This window comes from Carcharodon carcharias, chromosome 5 (genome assembly GCF_017639515.1).
Source record: "Carcharodon carcharias isolate sCarCar2 chromosome 5, sCarCar2.pri, whole genome shotgun sequence".
In the NCBI taxonomy this organism is placed as follows: domain Eukaryota; kingdom Metazoa; phylum Chordata; class Chondrichthyes; order Lamniformes; family Lamnidae; genus Carcharodon; species Carcharodon carcharias.
Genome location: NC_054471.1, coordinates 158009843 through 158034025, shown reverse-complemented (window position 1 = coordinate 158034025; position 24183 = coordinate 158009843). Strand labels below are relative to the sequence as shown.

Genomic DNA, 24183 nt, shown 5'->3' with positions numbered 1-24183 from the left:
TTTAAATAAAGAGGATTATTTATTCACAACTTCACTCCTAAAATCTGAAGCTATGTCACTCACTCACCCACTGCATGTGCGCGCGCACACACACACACACACACACACACACACAGACACACACACAGTTGAGGAAAATACAGTTCAAGAGATTAGTGCACTTTTGCAAGTTATAAACAAAAGAATAGTTCATAATTTAGATTGGCTCATCTTGGAAACCACCCGGTATGGGCCTGAGGAAGGTGAACTTTTTCACTTCTGAACTGTAGTTAGGTGAATTCAATTGCCAAAAGCATATACCAGAGACATTGGACAATTCTCTTGAAGAGATGGACTTTCTGCTGGTTACAAAGTTGGTTACTTTTAGTCCTGTTACCAGGAGGTCAGTTTGCTGTATCAGTGGACTTGACAGGAGACAAGCTTGGAGACCTTATAATGTTACTATTTCCACTTCTTAAGGCACAAGTGTTGCTGCTCTTTCTGATGCTGCTGTTTCTGCAGTTGTTGAATTGTTGTCATGTCTATTTTGCAGACAGCACTTCAGGACAGAATAGGGAGACCAACATGGCTGTCCTACCTTGTAGTTTCTCACGGCTCCTTTCTAGATATGGTGTTGGCCTTACATTGATTAGCCAGTGCCTGGATTAGTGTTTGTAGATGTTCACCCTGGGGGTTTGATACAGTCACCATCTTTTTTCAGAATGACCCATTCAAGTCAGGAAATACCTTTTTGTATGGTTTCAGGAGATGGTTAGTGACACTTCTAGTCTGGAATGTGTTATTTTGTCCTTTTGAGACAGTGTGACAGTTTTTGAATCCACAGCCAAATCAGATGACCCTCGGTGTTCAACTTGTGCAGACCATCCATTTTAAAAAATTAGTTCAAAAAGATTCCACGCTGAGCACAGTTTATGTTTATAAGTTATGAACATGACATGCTGTTACAGGGCATGACTTCCCTTACAATGCTGTCAAAACAAAACAGAACAGCAGAAGCAAATTATACCACCCCAATTAATGGAGGGAATATTCTTTTTATTGTGGCTTGTTTCCAGATAGCTTCAAGATAGCTTCTAGTTGGAAAAATTGATTTGTGACTTGGGGTATTTACACATGACCTCCTCCCAAAGACTAATGAGTGTCAGATTTGTGGGCTTAGGGTTGCCACATGTGCAACAGGGGAGCAACTGGAGCCAAATAATCATGCACCATGGGATGTCACTACTGGGTGTTTGTTATGATCTCTCTGGACCAGAACAAATTTATAGGGCAGGATTTTCCCCCCGTTGGGGGGGAAGTTGAAATGCAGGCGCGCCTCCGATTAGCGCCCCTATTAGGAGGTGCGCCGCCATTTTACATGGGCGGGCCAATTAAGGCCCACCCAGCGTGACGTCTGCACGGAAGCGCTATGTGCTCCCTGTGCAGGTGTGGGGGAATCCCTAAACCCGAGAGTGTGCTTTTTCACGATGCACACGAAAGAGCGCACTCATCTCCCTGAGGCTAAGTGCTGCCTCAGGGAGATCGGCTCCACTGTCAAAAATATTAAAAATAGAAAAAAAAAATTCCCTGACATGCCCCTCATGTGATACTGTCACATGAGTTGGGACATGTCCATAATTTTTTTTAAAACTTTAATTAAATTTTTAAAAACCTACATGAAACCTCATCCCGCCTATGGATGAGGTTTCATGCTTTTTCTAATGCTGGCCAGGGCTCCCTGGCCTGCCAGCCAACCTTAAGGTTGGACGGGCAGGTCCACTAATTAGTTAAATGACTCTGTCAATGGCCTCAATTGGCCATTGACAGGTCGGCCGGCACACAGCTGATTCTGCTGAGCCCGCGTCTACCTGAAAATTTAAATGGGGCACAGTGATGCCAGGAGTTCCGCCCGACGTCACCGTGCGTCATTTTACACTTCGGCAAGTGGGCCCCACCTCCCGCTCACCAACCGGAAAATCCTGGCCATACTGTTGTGGTTCGATGTCCTTCACCTCCTTCTCCAAACGCAGCTATCATTAAGATTAACGTTTCCTGTAAAACGGGAAACAAAGCAATATTTTGCCCTGTGAGCAGATTTGGTCACAGTCGTATTATTGTTACTTATTACTTTATGCAATCTTGGTTATGTATACGCATATTCAAGCTTCCTTGCTGATTTTCTTTATACTTCCCTGCTCTTTCCTCTGGGTGGTGGGGTGGGAGCGGTGCTGTTCGGGTGTATGTAGGTGGTGATACTAGAGTGGAGATCATGACCAGAAGCTCTCATGGCCTAATTCTACCCCGAAGACCATCTTAGCTGTTGCTGGGGTCTCACAGGTGATAGTGGGTTTGCATTTGCATCATTTATACCATCACCACCATTATCATCATCACCCTGTTGTGGGATTTGTAGGGGCTCCTCACAATCCCACACTATTGTCATGATTTGGCCCACCATGCACATAAGAGTTTCCTGTTGGTGAGGCATTGGTTTGGGACATTGCTAACTTCATCTGGCTAACGTAGCGCCATTTTACCTGCTTGGGCAACTATACCACATACACCGTTGTGTAGGCTAAGCTGCAGGGTCCTCGAGGGTGTTCAAACACACCCAGCCTCACAGTTTTTGCACTATCACCTGGTCACTTCTGCACCATTCCTGCAGTTTTGAAAGAGGGTGGGACAAAACCCTTATTTGGACTATTGATGCCTTCACCAAACCCCTTTTATTAAAAAAAAGAGAAAGAAAGGCATTGGCATATGCTGCGGCTAGAGTTGGAACTGGGTTTTTTTCTAACAAAGTAAATATCTGAATCTCTCCCTTTAGACTTTTTGTTTGGTCTCAAACTCTTGTGATATATTTTTTTCCTGCAACTTACTCAGATTGCAGAACATTGCAGAATGTTCTGCTCAATATTGTTTCAAAATTCCAAGCTCTCCCTTTTCTCTCCCCCTCTTTTATTTAAATCAAGGAACAAAATGCATCCTGCGAGTAGCCATAAACCAGTTCAGCCTGTTATCTTCTGAAAAAAAGTGTTTTAAACTTTTACGAATTCCATGGCCCAACTATTTCAGTGCAAGAACTCTAATGGTTCCCCCAACAAAAAAGAACCCTTTAACTTTTGGAAAAGGCCTCCAACCTGATTCCAATTTACACGATCAAATGTTAAAAGCGACCCTGGTCTCACATGTGTGAATTCGTATCCGGATTAGAATTCCCACAGGTTTATCAAAATATCCTGGAATCATGACTCTGGCCAGTAATCATGACTCCAGGTTCATAACTTGAACAAGTTACTTTATTAGTTACCCTTTCCTTTTGTTAAACTTGAAGTACTGAAACTACTACCACAAAATTGCAAATTTTGGGATGAAAAATGCCAAAGCTTGAAACACACAGTAATCATTCACACAAGAAAACAAAATCCATTTATTCCACACACGAGCAGAGAAAAATAGCAGCACAGGGCAGAATCATCCGAGATTTGCATTAAGGGCAGTTGCAGGCAGGTAAAACAATGGCGGCTTTTCATGCCATATCGTCCCAAACCTGCCGTATTAATTATGCATTCCCAGGAAACATGCCATTTCCATGGCGGGTGGACTCTCGTTCATCTGCCACTCCATCATCTTGCCGATTCATCGTGCCAAGCGCCATATTTAAAGCGTAGCCACCCTTACACCTCTCAGAGCTTCCAGCCCATGACTGCTGCAAAGAAGAAGACATGGCCCCGAAAGGCAAAATGACTGCAGCCCCCAGATTCAATGATGCATCCCCCGAGCGCTTTTTGGATGCAGTGGAGATGTCCTCTACCCCCACTCTGGCTGCAGGATGGGCAGCAACCTCACTAATCCAGTTTAGGAAGTGGTGGCAGTGGTGCTCAGCGCCAATGCCCTGCAAAAAAGGACAGTCACCCAGTGCCGCAAGAGGATGAATGATGATCTCCTCCATTCTGCCAGAGTAAGTCACTCTTCTCATCGCTCTCAACTCAAATACTCACAAACGCATCACACACCCACAGGGCCCTCACTCACTGTCAGTTAAAGGGACATCACCATTCACTCTCTCACACATCTCCATTGTCTTCATCCTGTCCATGGGACCACTCAACACCCACACATGCCAGGAATACTGATCATCTGGCCTGGTAGGCATTCTGCTTACACTCTCCATCTTTATTCATGCAGGACAAGCTGGCACACAACAACAGGGAGAGGTCGCACATTGGCGGAGGAATGCCTGAAATCAAGATCCGCATGGATTTTGAAAACAAAGCCATCCAACTGACCAGCGAGGATCTGGGTCGTGCTTGAGCTGGCGGTGAGGCAGTGGCGCTCTATCAAGTGAGGATCCAGCCATGCAACATCCATCAGATGACCATGCTGTGAGTGATGTGTCCTGTTTCACAGGCCACTGCCATGCACTAATTATCTTCCCTTGCTTCTGCAGGCACATCTGGGAAACAACTGACAGAGGTCATGACCCACAGCCTCCAGTCAAGCTCCAAGGAAACCTCTGAAGAGGAATCCGGAGGCACTCACCTTGAAGTCCCATCACAGCGCTCACCCACACCCTCCACCAGTGCAGAGGCACACATCTCGGTGGGACCTAGCTTTAGAGTAGCCTCGGGATCACTATCTGGTGAGCACAGCACACTTTCTAATCCACAGCAGACAGTGGGAGGGACTTCCCAGGTGTCCAGCACTGGGAGGACTGCTGGAAGCCAGAAATTTGCTGAGTCTCAGTCAGATGACAAGCCTCTGAATTTGGCCATACCCCAGTTGCTGGAACTGCAATGGCAAACTCAGGAACATCAGGAAGGGATGTCTGCTGCACTCCTCAGATTGCAAGGCATGATGGAAGAGTCTGTTTGCCTTCAATCTGAAGGGATAGCACCAGGATGCCAATGCACTGAGGTCAACACTGGTAAGATGGCGGTGCCATGGAGAATAGGATCTTGGACGTCGCTCCTGCACTGCTGCACATGCTGAACTCGATCACTGATGCCATAGTTGGCCTCCAGCAGTATGTATGCGAGAGGAGTGAGGGGCAGCTCGATCTCACTTCAGCTACGCTTGCTCCTCAAAGAGTCAGCCAGAGGCCGTTGGGCCCTCATAGGGAGGAGGATCAGCAGGTGCACATCCTGGGGCCATCCACCCAAGTGAGTCTGGTAATGTCCAGCCCAACCGAATCCACTCTTCCTGTGACTCCAGCAGTTGTAGCTCCGCAGCTCAAGGAGGGTGCCACTGTCACAAGCAGGACTCCGAAAGAAGGCCGAGGCCCTCCAGGTTGTGGCCCTTTAGAGGACACCTAAAGGTCACCATTGACAGGGCATAGCAGTCAGTAGGCTGTCTCCACCTCTGCTGTGGATGTCGGGGGAGCATCAAGACGTAGCAGCAGGGTTAGGAAAGTTAAAAAGATGCAGTTGCGCAGCCTGGGCTTGGTTGTTAATCACTTGTACATGATATTTACTTTGTTAATAAATTCCCAAGAATGTCTCCCTGCCTATGGCTCTTTGTTCTGATGAGCAGTGTTCGTGTCACTCAGATGTGAAACCTTCTTACACAAGATAAAGGCAGGTGTTTCAGTCCAGTGGCTCTTCCCTGTGCTTTGTACAGCAGTTAGACCAAAGTGATGGTGCTGCTATACACTCCCTGGACACATTAGTGATGCCTGCAACTCGATGGTGCTTGTCATTGCTGCCAGAATGTTGTGGGCAGGCATCACAGAGGTCCGTCATTCTCTCTGTGTGCTCTCAGCACCTTTAAGGTGGGGCTGGACCCCATTTCTTCCGCATCTGTGACCAGTGATGCTGTGCTCCTGAAGGGGTCAGGTATTGAAGGCTGACAAAGGATCAGATGCTTTTAAAGTTTCATGGCTGCGTCTCTATGATATGACACTGATCACAGTGCACAAGTGAGCTGCCCTCAGCCAGACAAGAGTCAAACATTCTCAGAGGCTATGTGAAGATTTATGGAGTGTCCTCACTGCATGTTGTCATCATCCTCCTGTAATTGGGCGACTATTAGGGCCTCCACTGCGTCTCCATGACAAGAGCATTCTCACAGAGGGTATGTGCGCTGCCATAAGCCAGACTGGAGTCAAATGTTCATAGATGCAAGGTGAGGATCTATGGTGTCTCCTCACTGCATGTTGTCATCAGCCTCCACAAATCTAGCAGCTATGAGCGCCTGCCTCATCTTGTCAGTTGCAAGGGCCTCATCCCCATCATCGTCATCTTTGAGGACCTCCTCACCCTCATCCCCATCTGCGGCCTCCTCATCAGAGACCTCCAGCTCCTCATCTTCTCCTCAGCCAGCTCCTCTCCCCATTGCAGCACCAGGCTGCAAAGGGCGCAGGGGGCAACAATGATGCGTGACACCCTATGTGGACTATATTGCAGGGCTGCACGAGAGTGATGCAGGCACTGGAACCTCATTTTCAACATCCCGATGTTTTGCTCCACTCATGCGAGCTGCAGCTTGAGCCTCATTATACCTTCGCTCTGCTGCAGCTTGAGGCCGCCATACAGGTGTCATTAGCCACTTCCTCTGTGGGTAGCCCTTGTCCCTGAGGAGACATCCCTGCAGCTTCTGTGCACTCTGGAAGACTTGAGGGATCTGTGACTGACTGAGAACCTAGGAGTTGTGCACATTCCCTGGAAACCATGCGCAGACCTGCAGGATGCGTTTGTGGTGGTTGCACACCAGCTGCACATTCAGCGAATGGAATCCCTTGCAGTAAATATAGTTGACCATGTGTTGCGATGGAGATCTGAGCGCCACATGAGTGCAGTCGATGGCACCCTGCACCTGTGGGAAACCCGAGACCTGGGCAAATCCAATTCCTCTTGTACCCTGGCTATCTTGGTCCTGGGCAAAATGCACAAAGTTGTGTGCCCTCGCAAAGATGGCGTCCATGACCTCATGGATGCATTTGTGGGTGGAGGCTTGTGATGTCCCACAGCGGTCACCTGTGGAGCCATGAAAGGAGCCACTGGTGTAAAAATTGAGCACCGTGGTCACTTTCACAGCCACTTGCAGCCATTGATGTTCCCCTGGCACCAAATCCTGCAGCAGCTGGCAAATGTCACTGACCAGTTCCCTAGACATGTGCAGTCTTCAATGACACTGGTTCTCGCTCATCTGCAGGATGACCCTGGGTTTAGTTGGGTGCCGACCAACAACGGCTCACTGTGACTCATTGGTGGCATGTGCTGGAGTCCCAGCTGCCCCTTCATCCTGAGGGTGCTGCTCCTCCCTCTGAACAGCCTGGCGCCTCAGTCGCTCCCTTCCCCATTGTCTTCACTCTCTGTAAGCCATGAGGCATACAGCTAGTTCACCGGGCTCCATGATCCTGATGTACTCCTCCTGCAGGATCAAAGAGAGAGATGAATGGGTTAGATTGAGTGTACTTAGAACCTGTCTTGGTTAAATCTGAAGGCCCTTTAATGCATCCCAGAGACTGCTGACGACTACTTGGATGGCCAGAGTTTAGTACTCTCCGTGGCTTCCCAAAACTCCAACTTCCTTTGTCCCACTCCACCTGATTGATTAACAGCAGCTTTGCCCATTGGACTGCATGCTGTGCTCTCAGCTCAGGCACAGGCATTCTCCTAACCCATGCTGCAAGGCTGCACTGTTAGCTTGAACCATGGGGGAGACTGGTCCAAACTGGGATGATGATGTTGTAAGGGGCTGTGAGCACCTCCAGCAGTGACTGCTCCATGGCCAGCTTTAGCAAGAAGATTGTACAATGTGCCCAGTTGTCCAACTGTTCTGCAGTCCACTAAAACACTCATTAGTTTGCAGTCTGTGCCTGAGGGGTGAAAAGCCCTGGAGCACTTGGTGGCACTTCATGCCTCTGTGTTGCTTGAATGGGCAGATAAGCTAGAGACCCGACTCCAATCATATCAATGTGGCTGCATCTGAACTGCCTCAGATGCAGAGGAATGGTCACTTTATAGAAGGTGTCCCTAATGCATGGCCACTTCTCTTGCCCACACCCCCTTCTCCCCTACCCTGCACATGCTTCTGCAATACCTTCAACCTCAAGTCAGTCCTTGCTTCCCACCTCAAGTTGCCTCAACCGCAGGGCAACCCTTGCCCCCCCCCCCCCAACGCGTCTCAAACTTGAAGTCCAACAGGCGACCCGGGCGAGCACTCTGCAACGTTAATGTGCACTCACCTCCAAATTCCCCCCAAAGTGCAGCCCACCAAGTGCAGTGTGTTTTATGTGCTGTTGTGAAACATGTCGGCGTGCCCTTGTGCCAACGTGGGCAGATGATCCAGCGGGGTGGCTGGGAGGGAATGATTCTGACAGACCAGCCCTATGCTGATGTATTACAATGAGGTTCCCGACGTTTGATTGCGAGAAATGCAGCCCACCATCGGCGGGTGGAGTGGACGATCGCAAACTGGTTTCACAATGCCGTTCAATCAATTTTTGGCATTCCTACCATATTTATCTGCTCACGCCGCCAAACTCGCCCGAAGACAGTGGGCACAGAAAGTCCCGATCACAGATTACATTACTTGTCTTCTTTCCTTAAACTTCTAAAGTGCCTATAATTAAAAGCTCAAAACAAAGTTAATTGCCAAGAAAAATCTTAGCATATTTAGCACAAAGCAAAAGGAAGGCTGCTTTTGCACAAAAGAACAGCACAATAAGTGCTTTGTCTTTGCAGCTTGGTAAAACGTCAATCTCTGCAGCCACAGTTCAAATATAGCCAGCTTACATTTCCCCTCAACCTTACTTTTATCTGGAAGAGATAAATTAACACCATAAAATTCCAACACTAATTGCTCCTCACAGAGCCACAGCTTAAGTTTACGTAATATTAAATTGACACAGACACACTCAATAATCACATGCACACTTTCATATTTCCATGCAGCGTAGAAGTGTGACTATAATGAGCTCAAAGTGCCAAATAACACATTAAAACTTACACACATACGTTATTATCAGAAACTTCCTTTGCATTCTCCATTCTTGCAACATTTGCCTTAACATCTTAAAACCTAAGGTAGAACTCAAAATACAGGCAAGCTAGATAAACAAATTATGTTAGTAGTTTTGATTCCCTTTTCCTTCAACTGCTTCTAGATTTTTTATATACAGCAACCCTAACCCCTTCCAGGGTTTCCCTATGCTGTCCAGCTGCCGGAGGCAAATATCCTGCCTCACAGGTGGGTGAAAAATACTCATCCTATTTTTTCTTACCGACCGGGGATTCTGGGGATGGCCCCACTGTATGTACTATTCCCTTCTGCAATTGCACCTGATGCTGACTCTCAGACACTTAGTTAACCACTGTTTCCTGTCCAGCTCAAATCTTTCATTACCCTGTTTCAGGTTACCTTCTTCACAACTGCTTCACAATCACTTAGCTTCTGATCTCTCTCGCCAGCTCGTGCTAGAGTTTCACTGTCTTAACCACATACCTCCTACTCTGCTATATGCCAAACTGCTGTTCCCAAGGCACGCCAACAAGGGGGCCCCTTTTGTGCAGCCCTGTCTATCTGTTTATCCCCCACCAGGATAATCTGTACCCGCCTCTGTTTTGAAGGCAATTTCCCTGCTATGCATTTTGTGACAAACCCATCCAAAGTCCATTTTGCCATTTCTTTACCTTCATGGTCACCAGAAATCTGCAGGACTCCTAAACAGGGGGTCTCACTACCCTATAAAGTCCAGACCCCATTTGTTTATCTAGCTTGCCTGTATTTTGAGTTCTATCTTAGGTTTTAAGATGTTAAGGCAAATGTTGCAAGAATGGAGAATGCAAAGGAAGTTTCTGATATGAAATGATATGACATGAAATGATATGACATGAAACAACTTTGGATACAATTTCCACTTTACGTGGAGAACCTTTATTAACCCACTAAGCAATAGTATATATTCACAATGCAAGTTGCTTAGTAAGACCCGCGTGCAGATGCTTGTTCTCAAGTGGTCATTCCACTGAATGAATTCTTCCACGGGTCTTCCCATGACAGACCAAGTCACACTTCCTGGCTGCAGCCATAGTAATGAATGAATGACTTTTTAAAAGTTTTTTTTTTATACATCCCACTGTCACTATATGGTTCACTGGTTTTATTCAGCAAATAATGAATCAATGGGCATAGAAGAACCATAGCTTAGCACGTGTGGCATGGGAGGCCATGGGAGTGGTGGAGCACCATAGCTTAGCATAGAGGGTGTGAGGAGGCATTGGGGTGGGTAGGGAGTATAGCATGGCATGGGGGCATGAGGCAGCATGGATGGGCATGAGGAGTGTGAGGGGGTTTGAAGGGTGAGGGCTGGAGTGCCTTTGTGTTTTTATTTTAACTGGGATGAAGTCTCACAGCACTCAGGTGGAACTTTTAAACAGTCCGCCTCAGCACCTGGCAGCCCCTGTGGCAGCCCCGAACTTCTTCCCGGGTCGATTGGCTCAATTGCATCCCACATCTGTACCCTGGCAATGAAGACCTTTGTGGGTACTTTCTCTGAACCGGGAATTTTCCAAACTCCCGCTACCTGCAGCAAGGATAAAAACTCAGACCTAATTATATATATGCCAACCTACTAAACTTGGAAAAGCTGACAAACAAGTTTTTTAAAAGTTGACATAGCCAAAAAAATTGACAACTCAAGAAAGCGTAGAACTGCTGAAAAGCAGCCCTGAACAAGAGCCTATAATCAATCTCACTCCTTCAAGGAAGCTGGAATTTGTTTTTTTTTATTACATCAGATTTCAGGCCTTTTAGTAATATTTTGGGACAACATACAGCAATGCAGTAAAATTCTGGCAGAACAAGACATGTTCCCAAAGATAATCACAAGAATTTCAGAAAACCTAGCATACCTACATAAATTTAAAAGCAAAATACTCCAGATACTGGAAATCTGAAACAAAAACAAAAACAAAAATTGCTGGAAAAACTCAGCAGGTCAGACAGCATCTGTGGAGAGAGAGAAAGATTTAATGTTTCGAGTCGACCCTTCTTCCGAATTTTTAATATTTATTTTTGTTTCATACCTACATAAAGTCAGTTCGGGTAATTTGATCAATGGTTCCTTTAATTGTAAAATGAAATTTGATGTCATTTCCAGTATTTTTTAGGCACTGACTTTTCATTCCAAAAGTACATTCCTCTTTGTCAACACAACAGTATAGGGAATGATGAGTTAGGGTTGATTCCATGGTCTGGTGCTACTAGTGTGAAAAGAGAAACATCTCGTAAGAACATAAGAAATAGGATTAGACCATATGACTTACTGAGCCTGCTCCGCCATTCAATAAGGTCAGGGCTGACCTTAAATTTTAACTCCAATTTCCTGCCTGCCCTTCATATCCCTTGATTCCCAGAGAGACTAAAAATCTTAGCCTTCAATGATGGAGCGTCCACAACCCTCAGGCGTAGAGAATTTCAAAGATTCACAACTGGTTGAGTGAAGAAATCTCTCCTCATCCCTGCCCTAAATGATCACCGCACCCCACCCCTTCCCCACTGCCTTATGCTGAGACTGTGACCACATGTTCTAGATTCCCCAGCCAGGGGAAACAACCTCTCAGTGCCAACCCTATGAAGTCCCTTCACAATCTTGTATGTTTAAATGAGATCACCTTTCAATTTTCTAAGCTCCAGAGGATATAGACTCAATTTATCCAGCCTCTCACCACAGGCCAACCCTCTCATTCCCACACCCAATCTAGTGAACCTTTACTGTACAATGCAAGTATCTCAAGGTGTGCCTAGCTCAGGGAATGGCTAATGTGTCATTTCATTTAGCTCTTTTTTGCTTGAATGCAGTCTATAAAATTGTGGATCGTGTCAGAATTCTAACTAAGCTTTTTAAAGTACTGTTTACATTTTGGTAACTAAGCAAGATCAGCAACAGATATGTGTTGTACAAACAGTTAAGGATGCAGCCCAAACTTGATTCTGATCTGTCTCAATATGGATGTTTATGCTTTGCTTCTATGAGTCATAAAAGTTATAACTGGGGAATCTACTGGTGAAGAACATTTGGATAATAACATGTAGGATTGTGGGATGCAAATTTAGACCTGCAAATTTCTACATTAGGAGGAGGAGTGCAACTGACTCGTAGTGCTTAGGCCATTGAGAAACAGGTTAAATCCAAATTTGTTGTCAGCTGTGCCTTTACAACATTGATAGGATTCTAGAAAAGCCACAGTAGGTAACTTAATTTTATTTAAAAGGATCAAATACTAATTTTTTAAAAAACCATCACATAAACTGTACCAAAATCATTCACAGGATAACATATTGTATCCATCACAAGCAAAAACGGAAAATGCTGGACAAACTCAGCAGGCCTAACAACTTTGGAGAGAAAAACTGAGTTAACGTTTCGAGTCCCTATGACTCTTCTTCAGAGCTTTACAGCATCCGCAGTATTTTGCTTTTATATTGTATCCATCATTCTGAAACTCCCCTGATGGCCAATTTGGTGGCTATAAAAGTAGAGTTTTCAGATGAGTCTTTTTCTAGTTTTCCCAGGTAGCAGTCTGAAAGCAAAGTGACTGCACAGACTTTTTTGATTCTTGACAATATTTGATACTCTTTTTCTCTCCTACCGAGTTGAGTGATTTGCATGCTCTATACAAAATAAAGCAAACACAAACCTTCACCACCAATTTACACTAATAAGATTTGCACCTCACTTAAGGGTGGGGAGGGAAAAATTTGGGAAGTTATCCTTTGGTTTGCAAAGAGCAAAATCAAAAGAAAGCAAATGGTCCCTCCCACAGATAGAGGTATAGCTCCCTTTCTGGATCTCAGCATCCCTCTAATTCTGACCTCTTTTGCAACCCCAGTTTCAATCGCTCTTTGGCAGCTGTAGCTTCAACTACCTCAGCCCTATCTCTGGAATTCCCTGCTTAAAGCTCTTTGCCTTCCTCCCCTCCTTTAAAACCTACCTATTTTATCAAGCTTTCGCTTGCCTGTCCGTATCTGTCTATGTGTTTCAATGCCAATTTTTGTCTAATAAGTTGATAAGAAGCACCCAAGGATTCTGCAAGAAGTGAGATTGGAAATTGCAGAGGCAATGGCCATAATTATTCAGTCTTCCTTAGACTCAGGGGTGGCACCAGAGGGCCAGAGAATTGGAAATGTTACAGCCTTCTTCCAAAAAGAGTGTATCAATAAGCCCAGCAACTGCAAGCCAGTCAGTTTAACTGCATTGATGGGGAAAGTCCTACAATCAATAATTCGGGACAAAGTTAATAGTCACATAGACACATGTGGGCTAATTAAGGAAAGGCAGCATGGATTTCTTAAGGGAAAGTCATGTTTAACTGACTTGCAGGAGTTTTTTGAAGAGATAACAGAGAGAGTTAATGAGGGCAATGCTGTCGATATTGTGTACATGGACTTCCAAAAGGCATTTGATACAGTGCTGCACAACAGACTTGTGAGCAAAGTTATAGCTCATGGAATAAAAGGGACAGAAGCAACATGGATATGAAATTAGATGAGTGGCAGGAAACAGAGAGTGATGGTTAATGGATGTTTTTCAGGCTGGAGGAAGGTTTTTAGTGGAGTTCCCCTGGGGTCAGTGTTGGGACACTTGCTTTTTCTGATATATATTAATGACCTATATCATGCTGTACAGGGCACAATTTCAAAGTTTGTGGATGATACAAAACTCTGAAGCATTGTGAACTGTGAGGAGGACAGTGTAGAATTTCAAAAGGATTTGACAAGTTGGTGGAGTGGGTGGACAGGTGGCAGATGAAGTTCAATGCGGAGAAATGTGAAGTGATTCACTTTGATTGAAAGAATATAGAGAGACAGTATAAAATAGGGGATACAATTCTAAAGGGGTGCAGGAGCAGAAGGACCTGGATATATATGTGCATAAGTCACTGAAGGTGGCAGGACAGGGTTGGAAGTGCGGTTAATAAATCATACGGTATCCTAGGCTTTATTAATGGGACATAGAGTACAAGAGCAAGGAGGTTATGTTGAACTTGTATAAGTCACTAGTTCAGCTTTAGCTGGAATATTGTGTCCAGTTCTGGGTCTCACAGTTCAGGAAGGATATGAAGACATTATAGAGAGTGCAGAAAAGATTCCCAAGAATGGTTCCTGGGATGAGGAACTTAAGTTATGAAGGTAGATTGGAGAAGTTAGGACTGTTTTCCTTAGAGAAAAGGAGGCTGAGAGGAGATTTGATAGACATATTCAAAGTCAAGAAGGGTCTGGAAAGATAGGGAGAAACTGTTCGCACTTGTGAAAGGATCTAGAATGAGAGGAGACAGATTTAAAGTAATTAGTAAAAGAAGAAATGCTGATATGAGAAAGCTTTCGTATGCAGTGCATGGTTAAGTCTGGAATGCTCAGTCTGAGAGTGTGGTGGAGGCAGGTTCAATTGAAGCATTCAAAAGGGAACTCGACTTGTTATTTGAAAAGGAAGAATGTGTGCGGGATTACAGGGAGAAGGTGGGAGAATTGAACTATGTGAGCTGCTTATTCGGAGAGCCAGTGCAGACACGATGGGCCAAATGGCCTCCTTCTGCACTGCAACAATTCTGTGATCCTGTGATATAAATGCAAGGATTTTCCTTTTTTTCTATTATTGGGAAAGGGGAGCGGAGAGGAAGGGAAAATGATTTTGGACCATGGAGGCTTACATATCCTCCCAAATTAAGTTAATTAAAACTTTATTACAAAACGTTTGTGAATTTTCTTAACTCATTGTGTGCCCTGCATATACATACATGTCTGTGAGCATCATCTTTTTGCCTTTAGTTAATGTCCCTCACCTACCACCACCCTGGGTCAAACTGAGATCTGTCAGGATTCCTCAGACAGTAATTAAGGAGCATCAACTCCTGAGCTGTTTCTGGCAACCAACATCATATATTCAGCCTCCTCACTCAGTGTCTTTCTCCCAATGCAATCCACAATTTGGATGAATACTGAACTTTTGCAATCAGCAGCTATTGAAATAATGAGCGTTCTTTTAAAAAAAAGGGTAACAGACAATGAACAACAAAATAAATAGGTTAGTCAGAGTTGAACTGTTTATGCCCAGAAAATATTTTCAGATGACATTGACACTGGACTAATGAGTGTAATGTATCATTTATCCTCTGTAAATGTGCAATGTTTCAACGCTTATGAAGTGATAACCAGCAGTACGTTATGGGTTGATTTAAAATTACTTAAAAAAGGGAGTTTTTGGGACCTCGAGTGAATGGAGGCCAGAAACAATGACATGTGTGCAAAATGCTGAAAGTTGGCCACTTTAAATACAGCAATGGGGGGAACATATTACCACCCCCTCCCATCCCCCGACCTAAAAGTTGGTCAGCACCTCACAGATATGAAATCTGGCTGCCCCAAAGCCATAATACTCTGGGGGCAACCTTCATTAGTGCAGACTGACACTTCATCCCTAGGGACAAGATGTCTCACCCTAAAGAGCTGCCAGTCAATCTGATTGGCTGGCAGATCTGTAGTCTCAGCAGCGCCAGAAGACTGTAGTGGTCACTGCAGGGACTGCAACTAGCCTCCACAAAGAAGAGTAGATGCCTCCTGGACTTCGGGTAAGTCTGGATATTTTGGGTGCCGCAGCCGGAAGACCCCAGTAAGGGGGGAGCGGGGGCGGGGAGCCAGGCTAGAGAGGGCAGGAGGGAGGGTCAAAGGGGGAGGGAGTACCATTTTAATGGCACAGTGGACCCCCCTTAAAGGAGGCACTCCCTTATCGCACAGCAGCCATTGCTGTCAACGCTGCTCATCTTGCTCCTGCCTTCCCTTGCAGACCGAAAAATTGTGCTAGAGGCAGAATGAGGCCCCTATTTAATTAATTACCGCTTAAGGGCCTCATAGACCTAAGGGCGGGCAGGATACCTGAAGGCTTACCTGCCCACACTCCCATAATATGGGGGACAGTTTGGGGCTGGGTGGGAAGGTGGCAGGCTGGTCACCTGTTTTATTTTACGTGACCCCCATCTTCAAATATGCCATTGGGGAGCCATAAAATTCACTCTCATATAAAATGATGCTAAAATCTCCTGTTTTTCACACATCTATCAACTTAGCTCCTCTTTGAATGGAAACTTACATCTTGCCATTGACATGTTGATATGCCTGCCACGATACTCTTCTCTTTTGGTTCATACTATTTAATTTCTGCACGTGACGAAGTTAAATGCATTTTCAATTGCTGACTGTGATTCTCCTGGTGAGTGAGCACTCAGCACTACAGCATGAGCATCTGAAAAGAAATGGAGGTGAGTTTATTAAAGGTTTACACCAGTTCTCACTGAATTTCAGCTTCCTTTACCTGCTAATATTATCTAATGATTCATAAACCATCACTGAACAGCAAATTGTGTGCCATTAATTTTTGTGCCTTCATTCAAAAATTACTGACTGAAATGAAGTTCTTCTTGCCACCAACAGCCACTCTGTGCCTCTCATTATAACTGAACTTTTGGCTGGTGCCCATAACTTTATTATATTATCACAATTCTCTTTCACTAGAAACATTCAAATACTGTTTCTATAAAATGCTATCTACCACCTGAAGCACCAACAGAGTTGATGTAATTTGATCAGCACAGGTGATTTCCAGATATTAAGGACAATAGAGAGAAACTATGTGGAAATACAGAGTGTATTTTGCACATTAAAAGTTTGTAAATAATCTGAATTTAGCAGGGAGCTCTATTCAAATATAAAGTAAAAACTGCCATCTTTCAGGGCACTGTACACAGAAATATAATTATGAAAAAACTGAAAAGAAAGCGGAGCCCAGGAGAGGCTATTAAAGTCCCCAGAACACAAAATAGGACAGAGTGTTTGGAAAGGGCTAGGAATCTAACTTCAGATAAAGGGATGACAATGAGAAAGGGGACGGGAAATACAGGACTGAAGGTGTATCTGAATGCACGCAGTATACGAAATAAGATAAATGAGCTTGTGGCGCAGATTGAAATTGTCAGGTACGATGTGGTGGGCATCACGGAGACATGGCTGCAACTCTGTGGGCAGAGTTGAGGAACCACAAAGGTTAAAAAACCATAATGGGAGTTATGTACAGGCCTCCAAACAGTAGTCAGGATGTGGGGCACAAGATATACGAGGATATAGAAAAGTTGTGTAAGAAAGGCAAAGTTACAGTGATCATGGGGGATTTCAAAATGCAGGTAGACTGGGAAAATCAGGTTAGTGGTGCACAGCAAGAAAAGGAATTTGTAGAAAGTCTACGAGATGGCTTTTTGGGGCAGCTTGTGGTGGAGCCCACTAGGGAACAGGCAATTCTAGATTTAGTGATGTGTAATGGGGCAGATTTGAGAAGGGAGCTTAAGGTGAAGGAACCTTTAGGAGGAAGTGGCCATAATATGATAGAATTTATCCTGCAATTTGAGAGGAAAAAGCTGGAATCAGATGTAACGGTATTACAGTTGAATAAAGGCAACTACAGAGGCATGAGGGAGAAGCCGGCCAGAATTGACTGGGAGATGAGCCTAGCAGGAAAGACAGTGGAACAGCAATGGCAGGAGTTGCTGGGAGTAATTTAGGAGACACAGCAAAAATTCATCCCTAGGAAGAAGAAGCATACTAAAGGGAGGATGAGGCAACCATGGCTGACAAGGGAAATCAGGGACAGCATAAAAGCTAAAGAGAAAGCATACAATGCGGCAAAGAGCAGTGGGAAACCAGGAGATTGGGAAGCCTACAAAGATCAACAGAGGACAACTAAAAAAGAAATAAGGAGGGAGAAGATTAAATATGAGGGTAAACTAGCCAGTAATATAGAAAAGATTACAAGAGTTTTTTTAGATATATAAAGGGTAAGAGAGAGGCAAAAGTGGACATTGGGCCGCTGGAAAATGACACTGGAGAAGTAGTAGTGGGGAACAAAGAAATGGCGGAAGAACTGAATAGGTACTTTGCGTCAGTCTTCACGGTGGAAGACACGAGTAACATCCCCAAAGTTCAAGAGAGTCGGGGGGCAGAGGTGTGTATGGTGGCCATTACCAAGGAGAAGGTGCTAGGAAAACTCAAAGGTCTGAATGTGGATAAATCACCTGGACCAGATGGATTACACCCCAGAGTTGTGAAGGAGATAGCTGAAGAGATAGTGGAGGCTTTAGTGGTGATCTTTCAGGAATCACTGGAATCAGGGAGGGTCCCAGAGGACTGGAAAATCGTTAATGTAACTCCCCTGTTTAAGAAGGGAGTGAGGCAAAAGACAGGAAATTACAAGCCGATAAGCCTGACCTCGGTTATTGTTAAGATTTTAGAGTCCTTTATTAAGGATGAGATTTCAGAATACTTGGAAGTACATGATAAAATAGGGCAAAGTCAGCATGGTTTCATCAAGTGGAGGTCATGCCTGACAAATTAGAATTCTTTGAGGAGGTAACGAGTAGACAAAGGAGAGCCAATGGATGTTATCTACTTGGACTTCCAGAAGGCCTTTGACAAGGTGCCGCACAGGAGGCTACTCAGTAAGATAAGAGCCCATGGTGTTAGAGGCAAGGTACTAGCATGGATAGAAGATTGGCTGTCCGGCAGGAGGCAGAGAGTGGGGATAAGGGGGTCCTTGTCAGGATGGCGGCCGGTGACTAATGGAGTCCTGCAGGGGTCAGTGTTGGGACCACAACTTTTCACTTTATACATTAATGATGTAGATGAAGGAACTGAGGGCATCCTGGCTAAGTTTGCAGATGATACAAAGATAGTTGGAGGGACAGGTAGTATTGAGGAGGTGGGGAGGCTGCAGAAGGATTTGGACAGGTTAGGAGAATGGGCAAAGAAGTGGCAGATGGAATATAACGTGGGGAAGTGTGAGGGCATGCACTTTGGTAGGAAGAATAGAGGCATAGACTATTTTCTAAATGGGGAGAGAATTCAGAAATCTGGAGTGCAAAGGGACTTGGGAGTCCTTGTCCAGGATACTCTTAAGGTTAACTTGCAGATTGAGTCAGTAGTTAGGAAAGCAAATGCAATGTTGGCATTTATTTCGAGAGGACTAGAATATAAAAGCAGGGATGTGCTGCTGAGGCTTTATAAGGCTCTGGTCAGACCACATTTAGAATATTGTGAGCAATTTTGGGCCTCGTATCTCAGGAAGGATGTGCTGGCCCTGGAGAAGGTCCAGAGGAGGTTCATGAGAACGATCCCAGGAATGAAAGGCTTAACACATGAGGAACATTTGAGGACTCTGGGTCTATACTGAATGGAGTTTAGAAGGATGAGGGGGGATCTGATTGAAACTTACAGAATACTGAAAGGCCTGGATAGAGTGGACGTGGGGAAGATGTTTCCATTAGTAGGAGAGACTAGGACCCGAGGGCACAGCCTCAGAGTAAAGGGAAGACCTTTTAGAACAGGGATGAGGAGAAACTTCTTTAGCCAGAGAGTGGTGAATCTATGGAATTCTTTGCCACAGAAGGCTGTGGAGGCCAGGTCATTGAGTGTATTTAAGACCGAGATAGATAGGTTCTTGATTGGTAAGGGGATCAAAGGTTACAGGGAGAAGGCGGGAGAATGAGGTTGAGAAACTTATCAGCCATGACTGAATGGCGGAGCAGACTCGATGGGCCAAATGGCCTAATTCTTGCTCCTATGTCTTATGGTCTTATATGAAAAAGCCTTTGCTCATTATTTTTAAAAATCCCGTTTTACCCTGGCAAAGGCATCGACTTTCATTGTGATCTAATTCTACAAACACCAGTACCTTTCTTCTCACTTCAGGCCTCAAAAACTTCCTCTCCCTGTATAATTTTAAATTACCTCATAACCTAATGCGAGTTCGGTATGTGTTGAAATATTTCACATTTGTAGAAGTGATATAATACGACTGAGACAAAAGCAACAATTGCTTTAGGTTTGAAACTTGCATTGGTTGAGGTCTGATACTCATGTATCTACTAAAACTTGACACTTGATTTCTCAAGAGCCCTAGCTTGTGTAAGCCAAAACTGTTATGTATCAGGCTTTATCATAAATTGGGTTTCAGGCTGATGGGAAGTCTGGCAGTTTGCCCTTGATTACCTGTGTGGGTCTGGTGTGGATGTATAACACTCTGTTGGAGTTAGGAGTTGATATCCCATTGAAGTTGGAAAATTTTTAGTAATCTGATGACCAAGAAATGATTACTAAGACAATATGATTGGTAATAAAAAGAAATGGGATAATTATGAAGTCATAACATAATTAAACCATCATGCTAATGTTCTTGATGAACTGGAAAAGGAGAACAGGTGCAGATCATTATCATTGTACTGTCAGTTAATCGGAGGAGAATTTTCATGTTGGTATGTGGGGTTGGGCCCCACACACCGATGCATAAAATAACACGTGGTGACGTCAGGCGTGTGTCCCAACATCACCGTGCGACATTCAGATCTTTCGTTCAGCAGGCATGCACTGGAGGCAGCTGCGCAACCACAGAACTGTCAAAGGCCTGTTAAGACCAATTAAACTAATTATCAATGCTGCGCATCCAACCTTAAGGTTGGTGAGCAGGCAAAGCGCCAAGCAGCCTTCGCATTTTTCAGGACACTTTCACATGAAGGGACATGTCTAAATAATTTTTACCTCTCTTTATTTAAATATTTCAATATGAACTTAATCTCCCTGAGGCAGCCCTGTGCCTCAGGGAGATTTCTGTGCTCTTTCACACGCATGCGCGAAAGAACGCAGGTGCCGATGCTCCCTCTTCCCCCCCCCCGCCCCTGCACAGGTAGTACTAAGAGCACTACCGGCCGTGTATCACGCTGGGCAGGCCTTAGTTGGCCCACCCACGTAAGATGGCAGGGTGGAATCTATCGCGGGCAGCAATCAGCTGCACACCCGCCCGCGCCCGCTCCCAACCAACTTGCCCCACAGGGAGAAAGTTCTCCCTTTTATGTTAACACATAACTCATCAATTCCACATGAGATTGAGAATAGCAAAAAGCTTAAATATTATATAAACCTGCTGCTGCTAATGTCACAAACCACCATCAATATTTGAAGTCCCATTTTATTCTCATCTGATCATTTGCTTCTGCCACATCCTTCCCTTCCAAAAGCACAGCCTATCAAACATCCTTCAGTGCCACCCCCCGCACCGACCCTAGCCCTGAACTCACATCTTTCTCTGGTTTCTTTCCTATCTCTTCTCATGCCTTTCCTGAACTCACCTTGTTCATGAGACCCACCTCCTGTTCTCTTTATCCTATTCGCAATAAGCTTCTGATCACCCAATCTCCCTCCTGGCTCCTCCGTGTAAATAGTTTTCTCTCTTCAGGTGTTGACCCTCTCTTTTTTAAATCCCCTCTCCTCAAAAAAAAACAACCCATTACCCCATCACCTTGCAAACTACCATCCCATCTGCAACCTCCCTTTCTTCTCCATAGTACTTGAATGCGCTGTCGGCTCCCAAATCTGTTCCCATCTTTCCTGGAATTCCTTGTTTGAATCCCTCCCATGCCATAGTAGCAAACTGGCTTTCATCAATCCCAAACTCTGTTCCATAGCTGCCGACTCCATCACTCTCCCTGGCTACAGTCTGAAATTAGACCAGTCTGTTCGCAACCTTGGGTCAGAATTTTTCCCTCGTTGGGCGGGCTCGGCAGGGGTGGTTGGGAAGCTGGCCGCCGCCCGCGATCGGCTCTGCACCGCGATTTCACACGGGCGGGCCAATGTGGCTCTGTCACATGAGATGGGACATGTATTCAATTCCAAAATAAAGTTTTCATCTAATGTCTATTAGCTTTAGGAAACCTCATTCTGCTCGTGGATGAGGTTTCCTAAAAAAATGTAAAGGCCGCTTGTCCTTTTCGCCTGCCCACCAACCATTAGGTTGGACGGGCAGCATAAATTTCAAGTTAATGGTTGATAATGGCTTAAATAGGCCTTTTAATTATCAGCAGGCACGCAGCCGACTCCAGCGCGCGCCCGCCGAATGAAACATCACGAGACTGTGCGATGACGTCGGGATGTACGCCCAGCATCATCGCGCATCATTTCATGCTTGGGCATGTTGGGTGTGCGCCTGCAAGCCCAGCATAATATTCTGGCCTTGGTGTCACGTTTGACGCTAAAATGAGCTTTTAACCTCATGCTCATACCATCACTAAGACTGCCTATTTCCATCTCCGTAACATGGATAACTTCGCTCCTCTCTTAGCTCATGTGCTTCTGAAAGTCTCATTCCTGGCTTCATTAGACTCAGCATTCCCTGGCTGACCTCCCATGTTTTACTCTCCATAAAATCTGGGATCATCCAAAACTCTGCAACTTGTTTCTAAACTTGCAGCTAGTCCCTTTCCGCTATAACCTCTGTGCTCACTGGGTCCTGGTCCTGATTTTAAAATTCTCATCTTGTTTTCAAATCACTCCATGGCCTTGCCCCTACCTATCCCTGTAATCTCCCCCAATCTCATAACCCTCTTTGATATCTGTGCTTCTCTAATTTTGACCTCTTGTGTGTTCCCAATGTTAATTGTTCCACTAGCTGGTCGTACTTTCTGTTGTCCAGGCCCCAAATCTGGAATTCCCCTCCCTACATCTCTCTGGCTCTCTACCTTGCCTTCCTCCTTTAATTCACTCCTTAATACCTACCTCTTTGATCAAGCTTTTAGTCATCTAACCTATATCCCCTTGTAGAGCTCGGTATCATACTTTGTTTTATAATGTTTCTGTGAAGTGCCATGGGATGTTTCATTATATTAAAGGCGCTACAGAAGTATAAGTTGTTGGTCAGTAGATCAGAGAACACATCTGGAGAAAAACCTTATGGTTTAAGATCAGGATTTAGTGTAGTCACAACCATGTTTAAGCATAAAGGTCTTTCTCTCGGAAGGTTCAGTACAATTTTGCTGGTGAAGGGAATCACTGACAGTACTTCATTTTATTTGCAGACTCCAATGTGTCCGACTTTCTGAAGAATGCTGATGAACCTGGAAGCCTCCTAGAGCCAGGGGATGGAGAGGAGGAATCTGACTCCCTCCCGGAACTTTTGCTTCCTTTCACTTGTCAACAGTGTGGCATGGTGCTGGATGACTGCGCGCAGGAGAATAGTTTGGTCAGCCAGCTGTGTCCAAGGTGTGTCTTTGATGGCTTGACCAAGGAATTAGGGGATGAGGGTGAGGAAGAGGGCATGGGAGGAAGGCAAACCAGCCCAGAAAAAGTCGACAAGGTTTTCCCTTGCAAGCTGTGTACTTTTGTCTCTCAGTATTCCAATCACCTGGTGAGGCACATGAAAACACATAGTGGTGAAAAGCCATATAAATGCTCGCATTGCGACTATGCTTCAGCACATCTCGACAACCTCAAGAGGCACATCCGCATTCATACTGGTGAGAAGCCCTTCAAGTGCGATCGGTGCAACTATGCCTGCGGCAACATGGCTAACTTAAAGCGACATGAACGCATCCACTCTGGCGACAAGCCATTTAAGTGCAACATCTGCAACTACAGCTGCAATCAGAGCATGAATCTCAAACGCCACATGCTGAGGCACACAGGTGAGAAACCATTCAAATGTCCCCAGTGTGAGTACACCACTGGACACTGGGACAACTATAAAAGGCATCAGAAGACACATGGATGGATGGATGAATCCCAGAAAGATTGCCAGGAGCAAAGACGAAAGTCAGGCATGACAAACAGAGCATTATAACCATGCATCGATTAATCTTTGTCAAGAAGTCTCATCAATAACTGGAACCAATATCAGTGTTACACATCCCTATGTGTGCGCGTTTGGTCATTCTGTTTGGTCAAACATTGGCTGAACTCCTAGACTTGGTGACACATTTTTATCAGATTTTTATTGCGATTGTAAAAGAAAATCTGATTCATATGTTTCCGCATGTTTCTGAAATACTTGAGTTATGGTCAAGCCTGCCCTGTAATGTGTGCTTGCTTCTTGTTGATATGACAAAGCATGACATCCTGCAACAAACTTTGCATGTGTTACTATATTCTGCCTGAGTGCCACAAATTTGTATAAAAACTCCTGGAGGCAGAGATCATGTCAGTTTGAGTGAATGAGAGAGATAGCAAATTACGAGATGCCATAAATCACTTATCTTACTTGACAGGCAAGTTGGAACTTTTGAAGTGTACCTATGCTTCTGACAATCCAGATGAAGCATTGTTCCCCTTAAGATTTTAAATGAGTAACTTGACTGAGGCAAAGGGTGAGATAAACCCTCCTTTCACTGGGATGAA

General features: G+C 44.9%; 1 protein-coding gene across 1 annotated transcript in view; it reads left to right on the top strand.

Moving 5' to 3' along the window:
- The window catches only part of LOC121277772 (zinc finger protein 729-like), a 113178-nt gene extending 89201 nt beyond the window's left edge, over window positions 1-23977 (top strand). Inside the window, exon 5 of the mRNA XM_041187408.1 lies at window positions 22869-23977. Within this exon, the coding sequence (XP_041043342.1) occupies window positions 22869-23629 (761 nt within the window). The 3' untranslated portion in view covers window positions 23630-23977. The remainder of the gene's footprint in view (window positions 1-22868) is intronic.
- The last annotated feature ends 206 nt before the right edge of the window (window positions 23978-24183 follow it).